Source organism: Crocodylus siamensis, chromosome 1, assembly GCF_052110815.1.
Source record: "Crocodylus siamensis isolate JL-2025a chromosome 1, ASM5211081v1, whole genome shotgun sequence".
In the NCBI taxonomy this organism is placed as follows: Eukaryota; Metazoa; Chordata; order Crocodylia; family Crocodylidae; genus Crocodylus; species Crocodylus siamensis.
The window spans coordinates 213,579,479-213,590,000 of NC_143395.1; the positions used below are offsets into that span (position 1 = coordinate 213,579,479).

Here is a 10,522-nt window from a genome sequence, read left to right on the forward strand (position 1 = left end):
ATTCAAAAAGCCTGAGCCTGAATTGATTCAATCTTTGCAGGTCAGTCTACCATGGCTAGGCTAAATTAGTTTGTAACAGCATAGACATCCCAGAAATGCAGGCACGTGCCTGCAGTGGCTCAGACTAGAAAACAGGGGTCACTAGAGCAGTCCTCCTTTCATTTTCACAGTGCAGACCTGAGGGAGACATGGCCAGGCACTGGCAGGATGCTCTGATTAGGGAGGGCTCCCCACCAGCAGGGAGCTGATAACATAGTGTTTATCACCCTTAACTCAGTGTTTATCAGCCCATTAAGAAAACAAAAGCTTCTCTCATTAGTTCAAGCTCTTCTTAAACAACTTTTTTCCAAGGAAGGAATGGAGGGACATTACCAGTTACCTGCTGATTAGCTCCAAAAAGCCCTAAGACAACACTACACTGTCTGCCTTTGTCCGGTCTCCCACAGAATGAACATAGCCAGCATGTGGTATGCTAGCTAATGCTGAGAGGTATCTATGTAAGACAGAGGGGAGGGGGAACCCTGCTTGAGCAGGGAATGGTGACGGGTGGGAGGGGGACCAGGAGGAATCCAGGCAGACCCCACTGTACCCGTAATCTCTGCTGAAGCTGCAGCCAGGGAGCAAAGGGGAGAGGCCAGCCCAGCTCTCTGGAGCAGAGAGCCCTGCCCAGCCCAGAGAGCATGCCAGGATCCTGGCGGACTCTGGTTTAACTTTAACCAGCAAGGGGTATGGGACAGACATTGCATAAACCGGTTTGACCCAAATGAATTACATCTGATAATTCAAACAGATTTATCTAAAACTGGTTTCAGCCATTTTCAAACTGGTTTATGTGCAATGAACTTGTGTTCTGTTACAGGTTTAAACCAGTTTCTGATCACTTAAACCAGACATGTGTAATGTCTGTCCCTAGCCTTAATGATATACCAACAGAACCTTCACTTAAAAGAGAACAAGCTATCTGAGTTACTTGGTATATAATGGATACCCAGTTACCTGTTAGCTAAGATGCTACATGAATTTCAAACTGTGTGCTCATTACACAGATTAGCTATATCCTCCATCATCTTCAAGTTTCTTGGCCTGTGTGTTACTGGACAAATTGTTTTGTCTCTGTAGGCCAGGTCCTAGTCTACCTAGCAGAGACCCAAGTCCACTTATATGCCTAAGTGTGATCCTATTCCATTCTGCTCAAGTCTCTGAACAAATGTGAATGCACCTACTTTTCTAACATGTCCACTGTTTCTTGTGACCTGGTCTTACAATGATGACAAAAGGAGGACCCACCCGCCCATGTTTCACTTTGTTTTACAAGGACTGAAGCAGAGTGGAGTAGACTCATTCTTCAGAGCCTTCTTAGTGGAACAGGTCTGGCTCTGTGTGCTGCCTCAGTTTCCTGGGAACAATATTTGCTTGAGTCCTTTGAAGATGAACCTACTGGAATGCCCTTTGAAGTGTTAGTTCTTAAAGGGAAAATGAAGGCATTGAGTATCCATAAGTGCTTGCATGCAAGCACACACCTGCCCCTACATAAAGTCCCACTGACTTTGTAAAAGCTCTGTGTTAGCACAAAGAACATTTGCAAACTGTTGGCTGAAAGACCTGGGAATAAATCACTTGCTTCTACTGAAAGGCATGTTTCTATACCTGAATCTACCATTCAGATTCAAACTGTACAACAGTCATTGCCAAAAAGAAAGTGTACATTTTTACATTGTTCCTGTTGTCCCTGTTCTTGTCTCTGACTGTGACTACTCCAAAGTATAGAATTTGTTAAAAATAATTATTTACAACAGCCAAGTAAACAAGACACTCATCTTCTGATGACAAACTAAAGGTGATTCCATTAGGGCAGAGGTGGACGAAGTATGACCCCTGGACCAGATGTGGCCAGCAGGGGACTACATTTCCCAGCAGCCCTTACCTGTATGGCTGGGGCTGGTTGAGACCCCACCCACAACTGCACTGTGATAACACAAGCCTGGGTTTACCATGGAGACCAATCCCAGCCACATTGGCAGGGCAAGTGGCAGGAGGCTGCTCCGGACCCGCTGGGATCTTGCTGCAGGGATAACTTGGTCCGGGGCCAAGGCACAGCCGTGACTGCATCCTGCACACAGGCTGCAGATTGCGGCTCTGCCCTGCCTCCTTACAGGGGTGACAGCCTGGTCCTGAGCCAGGGCACAGCCACAATCTGCTGCCCGCGTGCCCCTGCCTCAAACGTGCAGGCTGCAGATCATGGCTGTGCTCCAGCCCCAACCAAGCTGCCCGTGCCACAAGTTTGTAGAGGCTCCGGACCAGCCCCCTGCCCTGCCCTGCTGTGTTCCCTCCTACCGTGGCTGGGGCAACCCCAGCCTTGCACTACCACAGTGTAGCTGTGGCTGAGGTCTCCATGGAGACTGGCTCCAGCCATGCAGGCAGAAGCTGCTGGAAATTGGAGTCTGGCTGCTGGCCGGATCCACCATTTTGCCTACCCCACTTCAAGGGGATTTACCACTGTACTAGAAACAACAGACACAATATCACACATGCATCCAACCAGGGCTGGATTAACACATAGGCAAACTAGGCACATGCTAAGTGAAGAAAGGGCTGAGTTGTGCTTATATTACATATTATAATTACTGAGTAGGGGCCCACAAATTTGTTTGCCTAGGGCCTACAAAAGGGTTAATCCAGTCCTGCACTCAACCACTTCACCAAATCTAGGGGTTCATCTTCTTGGTCACTGAATGGTAACATTTCAGACAGCTTTCTAATACTAGCTGACTTTTAAACCAAAGCAGGCACAGAAAGATAAATGCTTGGACAGCATTAGAAAAACCATCACAAAATTCACATATGCCTTGGCTCCAACCAAACCATCACAATTCCTAAAGTACTGGGTACATAGGACTGGGCTGAGTCCACCTTAGAGATGTTTTGAACATTTCTTGCATTATAAATACAGACATAAGTCACAGACATAAGTCATGGGGGGACACAACCAGCTCATGGTGCAAAGAACAAATGTTGTGGGCATTACATGGCAGCCCTGCACTAATTGGTGGAGGGGCCCAGGTGGCTCTGCCCCTCACTGCTGATTGGCAGAGAGCACCTTCACTCAGTCTATGTCACTAACACTTTCTTTGATTGATTTAATGGGAAATCACAGCCAATGATGGATTTCCCAGCTATTATAGACAATGCATTTTTTCAGTTTCCAAGAAATCTGCAAAACCATGATTTAGGTAGGTCCCTAATTATAAATAAGACCAGTGAAAAATTCATCCAATTATAGCTGTCTTCCTATAGCCATGTTACAGTTTGTAATAGGTTCTCTTTAGGGAGTTCTGGAAATGCTTTAATTAAGACCAACATAAGTCTGTTTATACTGCTGCCCAGAAGCAATGCTGTGGTAGAAGTCTATCAGAAAACCATTATTTTCACAACCTAATCCTTTCTCTTCAGACTGAAATTTGCTTTGCAGAACAAGGTCAGCATCTACGAGAAGAAACATTACATTTTTAATACAATATTAATTAGAAAAACTGCTTTTAAAATGAAAATTGTGATGATTAGCATTTTAGGGCACGGACAGATGAACAGATCAGAGAGAGCTGAAAAATGTGTATTGAGGGGAGAAAACTAATGGGATAGGAGTGGACATGCAACTCTGTTGGCAGCATATCACTTATGGATGCATTAAAGAGTGCTGGTGCAAGTACTGAACCTTGTGGCATTCCACCACTAAGGAACCAGGGCGACTCTGTCACCCAGGTGGACACACAACCACCTATTGCTCAGCATTGTCCACATCAGGCATAGCATTTGGTGGCAGGGTATGATCTTTGCGAACTTCAGCGTCAGACCTTTAATCCAGGCTGATTCTCCTGAGGATGATACATTCCAAGAGCGTGTAGGTTGTGCAAAGGCATGATACTGGCCTATAGCTTTCCGGGCCATTGATTGGCTTACCCAGTTTAGGTATTGCTATGATCACCAACTCCCGCCATGCTTTTGGTGTACAGTTTCACCATCCACTGGAGTCCCTTGGGGCCTACATGATGAAGAAATTCTGGGAGGATATCATCTCCACCAGCTGCCTTCTGTTTCTTCATTGTGGTTAACCCCTTCTTCAGTTCACCTATGCTAATGGTGGTAGTGGCTTGTACAGGGACTGATGTCATTATCCAGTGTAATTGACAATCAACCTCTCCTTTGGTATTTTTTTCCCCAAGAGGTCCTTTTGAATTGTCTACCAATTTAGAAGCTATGGAGTTGGGATGGAGCTTTGGGGTCCAACATTCTGCTGAATTAGCAGCTCTAAGGCACTGTAACAGGGACTTCTAACATGGCCTGCACAACTTGCTTCACTGACTGATTTCAACCCTGATGAAGTTTGGAAAACTGAATGGAGTTCACAGGAAGACCCAAATAAACATCTTGTGATAGATGCAATGCAGAAAGTCTCTGGCTTTGATCTCCCATGATGCTCATAGGCAACTCGAAACCAGATCCATGCAAACCATGGGAGATGCAGATACTTGACGCACAAACGGAAGGTGAAGAAGTCTTCAGTGTGAAACTGGTCAGCCAGAACAGACCATGGAACATACAACTCAATGCCTAATCCACAAATATGAATGAGGTATTACAGAGATACACTCTGCTGTTCCTGATGCAATTGGCTGGCTGAACCACCTAAATAAAAAATTATAGTTGCTGTTCTGTATCTACATCAGCCATACGAAGGAAGAGGAAGAGGAGGAGTGGACACAGAAAATAATTACTAAGAGCAGCTGAAACGTAGCTAATTCCTCCCATCCACACTTTGACTCCACATAACCTGTTCACTTGCTTATACCCTTAATGATATACCAACAGAACCTTCACTTAAAAGAGGACCAGCTGTCTGAGTTACATGGTATACAATGGATACCCAGTTACCTCTTAGCTAAGACGCTACATGGGCTTCAAACTGTATGTTCACTCCACAGATTAGCGATTTCCTCCATCATCTTCTAATTTGTTGGCCTGGCCTCACACTATCTACACCAAAGAGGCCATGTTTTGGACCTGGTGGCTTGTAGGACTATGAGGGGCAGAAAAGAACATATTCTATAAGTATCTCAGATATGAGAAAAATGTATTTATCAACACAAGAGAATTCTAGTCCATTCACCAATGGAGTAGGAGAGTAAACAACAGATGTTATCAAGAAGGCTGAGGTACTCAATGCCTTGTTGTGCTTTGCAAGAAAAAATTCATTGTAACCAGATGCTTAAATAGAATTAATTTTGACAAGAGGATAGATAAGGCCATGGGCCAGAAGTGGAAAATAATGTGCTAAAGACTAGACAAATTCCACATGTTTAAGTCAATAAGGTCCAAATAAATTCATCATAAGAAATTAAGTAACTAGTCAAAGCAAATTCTGCCTCATTGCCTTATTATTTTCAAGAACTAGAAATAATTCTGTTTTTTCAGGCAAGATTTCAGAGGACTGGAGAAAGGGCAAACAGTAAAGCCATTTTTAAAAAGAGAGGGGAAAAAATAGAAGGACCTGGTAAATTACAGAGCAGTGAATTACAGACTTCAATACCCAAAAGGATCCTGGAACAAATTGTTAAACTATCATTTTGGATGCATCTAAAGGTTAACATGATAAAAAATAGCCAGCATGGATTTGCCAAGAGTTATTCATTTCAAACCAATTTCATTTCCTTCTCAGGAAGTGTAACTGGTGTAATAGCTAAGGGAAAAGCAGTGATGTGATGCATTCTGACTTGGGAAAGGCTTTTGATGCAATCCTGCATGACATTCTTACAAAAACACTAGGGAAATATGGTCTCAATGCAATTACTATGAAATGGGTGTACAATTGCTCCAAAAACTGCACTTGAACAGTACTTTTAGTAGTTTGCAAACTGGAGGGAGGAGGCAGGAAGAGCAAGTAGCTTGTACTATTCAAAGACTTCTTTTAATTGCAGAAATAATGGAATAGTGTACCTTTTAAAAAATGTGTGCATAGTTCAAAAATAGGGATGGGTTGCAAGTAGGGATGTAAACTGTTAAACATTTAAACAATAAATATATTTGTGCCAGTACTGTACTACCAGTTAATGTTTAGCATGGAGCACAGTCCAGCAGGGAAGGGAAGCCATGAGGTGCCTTAGGAACAGGAAGGCAGCAGGGAGGGAGGAGTGAGGAAGAGGGGAAGGAGAGAGGTAAGGTGGGATTAGTACCCACAGCTCATCTGCTGTCTCCCTCCCAGCGCACCCGCAGCTACAGTGGGCTGGGAAAGCTCCTCACCTGCTGCTGCTGCCGCCCACAGTTTAATGTTGTGTGGCAGAGCTTGCCACCACCTCCTTGCTCCTTGGGGCTTTTGACAGGGGAGCAACTCCAAGTAGCAGCTGCATCCGAGTGAGTTTGTGTGTGGCCCTCAGCTTTCTGTGCTGCTCCAGGGCATACATCTGCAGGCCCTCCCCTGTAGTCAGGTAGGGTAGACAAGGCGCTGGCCTGGGGCCCCCCAACCCCTTGGTCAGAACTATGCATGTGCTATCAGTTAACCATTTAACCAATATAATTAGAGGATGTTAAACAAATTTTTTTTAATGATATTTACATCCCTAGTTGTAAGTACTTTGGAGGACAAGATCAGAATGTAAAATAATCTAGATAAACTGGAAAAATAGTCTGGTATCATGAGGAAGAAATGCAATAAAAACAAGGGTAAAGTCCTCCACTGAGAAATGAAAAAGCAAATGCACAAATACAAATGGGGACTAACTGGCTAGCTAGGCAGCAGCCCTACATAAGAGAACCTAGCGGTTAGAACAGAACACAAATAAAGCAAACCTTGGATGTATTACATAGGAGTATTACACATAAAATCCAGAAGGTAAGTATTTTGCTCTGCTTGGTGCTGGTGAGGCTTTAGTGTATAATGCATGGAAATGTTTCAAAAGGGTAGTATTCCAGCCCAGGGACATACTTGACCGTTTGCTGCATCTTGTCTCTCTCAGCCATAGTTAGAATGCTTCAAAATTGCTGCAGCTATGTGTGCTTTTTCTGAAGCCAGAGGGTGCTAAAAGAAGCTGTAGGGACAGAGATGTAGGGAAATAGGGGGTAGTTGGGAGCATAGAAGTGAGGGCAAGGGGATCTGTAGTGGTAATGCAGGTGCCCCACTCTCCAGCCTTCAGTTCCCTGAACACCTCCTCTTCCCCTCTCCTGAGAATGAATAGAGGAGACTGGGAGCTAGAGAGACAAGCTCCAGCAGTGGCATGGGTACAGGATAGAGAGTTAGGGGGCGGGGGGGACAGAGTGGCTGTACACAGGGAGTGTGCTTCAATGCCAGGAGTGCTCCTCGTATGGAGAGTGCTCCCCACACCAATAGCTCCAGCAAGAGAGAAGGGGCCTATGGCAGTGGTGTGTAGAGCACCCACTGCATTTATTCTAGCCTCAGATCCCCAGTACCTTCCCTCTTCTCCTCTCCCTCAAGCAGAGAAGTAGAGGGAATTGGGGCTAGAGCACCTGGCATGGGAAGAGGGGCCCTGGGAGTAGGGTGAATAGCTGGACAGCCAGTGGTCTGAATACCCAGCTCTCCCTTCCTCTGTTGTGATAGAAGGGAGAGTGGAGCACCATGGGTTTTTGGAAGTCCTACAGGTCCCCTACCTCCATGAACACACAATAAAAATTCTAACACTTTAAAATAGCACCTCATTTCAAGAGGTCCTAATTTGGGGCCCTTCAGCCACTTCTGGAATATTGCACAGGGCATGTATGTTTGTCCAGATGGCCCTCTGAAATGCTTCAAAGGTATTTGAAACATTTCAACTGTTGCATCTGTCTGCACCCCTGGAATACTGCATCCAGTTTTGATCACCACTCTCTAGGGAAGTGGACAAAGTGCAGATAGTTCAGAGGAATGATGAGGTTTGAAAAGTATGACCAAGAAGAAGCATAGGAAGAACTGGATTTGTTTAGTTTAGAACACAACTGAGGGTAGGGGGCAGACATAAGTTTTCCAGCATGTAAAAGGCTGTTACAAAACAATAGTGAAAAACCATTTTCTGAATCAAGTTGGTTTAATTTGCTATGACAGGCTACCCAGAAAGGGGGTGGCAGACCCATCACTGGAGGACCAGGTGATCTCTTGATATTGCTCCAGCCCTTCCATCCTGAGGTTATTACTTGCATGGCCCTAACTATGAGTACACCCTGCAAGTATGAACCGATATATACATTTTTATTTTGTGAGAGCCCCGAGGGAGAAAACTCTTATCCTCATTAGACAGATGGAGAATTGGGATACATGGTAGATTAAATTACATGACGAAGGTCACAGAGGCAGTCTGCCAGAGCTAGGAACTGAACACAAGTCTCTTAAATCTCTATGCTGTGGCAGCAGAATACCCCTGCCAGGACAGTCCTAAGCACACCCTTGCCTACTCACTCCTGACATGCTGCAAGCCCAGAAACGTGCCAGTGAAACCACTATAAGGAAGATCTCTCAATCTCCAGTATGCTTCAGAGTGGACACCGGGGGCAACCTAAGGGTGGCCTAACAAACATACTTCAAGGTTTGGAGTACATGAACAGGACCAGATGGGCAGTGTGCTCAGGACTGTCCTGGCCACAGCTTGTGCACTCAGATTCTTAAATCCCAATCCAGTGTCATGACTAGACCCTGCTTTTCCCCTTCTCTAGTTGCCCACACCAAACAGGAACAGAACGCCTACAAGGACCACAGTAGACATCTTCCACAGACAAAGAGCAACAGGGTTTAGGAGCTCAGCACACAAGACACCTTCACTTTTAAAACACACATAAGCACAGCTCTGCCCTGGCATTACTTTCAGGCCTGAGAGGACAGATCCTTCCTGCTCCCCCAGTACAGTACTTTATCTCTTTGTCATGTGCTGCCCCACGTCTCCTCGTTTTAGGAGATGCAGAGTGTTTCAAATGTAGTCGGATTGGAATCACTCAACACTGCCATATAATTTGACACAAATCACTGCCACTCTCCTGCACAGACTGGGGAAAGGAGCCTTGTAACATGTGGACAGGCTGAAAGAACTAGGATTAACATCAGTAAGTTAAATCACTTTGCCCAGCTCCCGAGGATGAATGTTGTTTTTCTGGAAAAGTAATTCAGTCTCGAAATGGTATCAGACTCTTCTGCCAACCAACATCAATCAAAGTGCAACTTCCATTGTCGCTGTGGTTTAGAAGCATTATTGGCAATGGACTGTAACCACAGCATGAAAAAATAAAGCTAAAATATCATAACAATTATTTCTTCTTATGAATTTTATTAAAATCATCCAAAGGAGTAGCAAAAAGACTACTTGTAACGACATATGTCAAATTTAGATTAAACTAGGTTTCAAAATAACTTTCTTGCCTTGAAATACATGGGGGAATCTAGCCAATAGGTATTTAGCATGGAGAAGAGAAGGGGGGCCAGGGAATCTAACAACAGGCTTCAGATACCTGAAGGGTGATTACAGAGGGGATGGAGATGGGGTTTTCTCTATGGCTGTAGGGCAGGGGTGGACAAACCACCTGCCAACCACTGGGACATGTGTGCAGTGCATCACAGCTCTGCCCTGTGCAGTCACCGTCACAAGATCGCAGCCCGAGCCCCGAAGCAGCTCCTCACCCAGCCACACGCCCTGCTGGTGCAGCTTGGAAACCCTGGCCCTGAAGGGTCATGGCCCCACCGCTCTTGGTGTTTCCATAGAAACCAGCCACAGCAACGCAGGCAGGGGACACTGGGAAATGGAGTCTGCTGCGGGCCTGATCCAGCCCTGCAGTGAAGGGGCACGAGTCGGAACACTGGCCTCAAGATGCAGCATGGGAAACTGAGGCTGGAGATTAGTTAGACCTTTCTGATTATGCGGGGGGTCTTGGGTGAAAACTTTTTAAAACTTAGGTTGAACAGAACCCGAAATCATCCACATGCTGGTCCTGCCTACCCGGGCTGGATGACGTCACGAGGTGCCTCCCGGCCGAGCCCGGCTCGGGGTGGGCCTGAGAACACCCGGCGCCGCTCTCCTCCAGCCAATCGCGGCCGCTCGAACTAAGAGGCGGACTCACGTCACAGAGGACTCCGTGACGCAGAGGGTGCCCTCGAGCCGCCTGCCTCCGCCCCCTTCGGCAGCCCCCGCCCTCGGCAGTGGTACGCCCCACCCCCGGCAGTGGTACAGCCCTCTCCCCCGCGGGAGGGGGGCAGGGAAGCCTCCAGCCAAGGGATGGAGCGGACCATCCCGCGGGGGAGCGGGGACGGGGGGCGTCCCGCTGAGCCCCGTGACGCCCCCCCGCCCCCGCGGCGCTCACCATGGTCCCCGTGGTCCAGCGGGCGCAGCCCCGACTCGGACAGACACCGCTTGCAGCCAAGCCGCTTCCAGGCAACGCAACCCCCGCCCCGACGAGCGTGATTGGTGGAGAGCCGCGTGGCCCGGAAACGGAAGCACTCGGAGGGGAAGAAGGGAGGTGATGTTACGCGTTTCTGTTGGCCGGAAGTCACCGCCTCCCC

General features: G+C 46.7%; 1 protein-coding gene across 3 annotated transcripts in view; it reads right to left on the bottom strand.

The window, feature by feature from the left end:
* NME7 (NME/NM23 family member 7) overlaps positions 1-10,452 on the bottom strand; it is a 151,159-nt gene extending 140,707 nt beyond the window's left edge. Inside the window, exon 1 of one of the 3 annotated variants that reach the window (XM_090056239.1) lies at positions 10,324-10,452. In XM_090056239.1, the coding sequence (XP_089912365.1) occupies positions 10,324-10,326 (3 nt within the window). In that variant the 5' untranslated portion in view covers positions 10,327-10,452. Of the gene's footprint in view, positions 1-9,962; positions 10,106-10,323 lie in introns of those variants that run through there. The other 2 variants (XM_090056230.1, XM_090056248.1) reach the window with 2 other exon arrangements.
* Between the last annotated feature and the right edge of the window lie 70 nt (positions 10,453-10,522).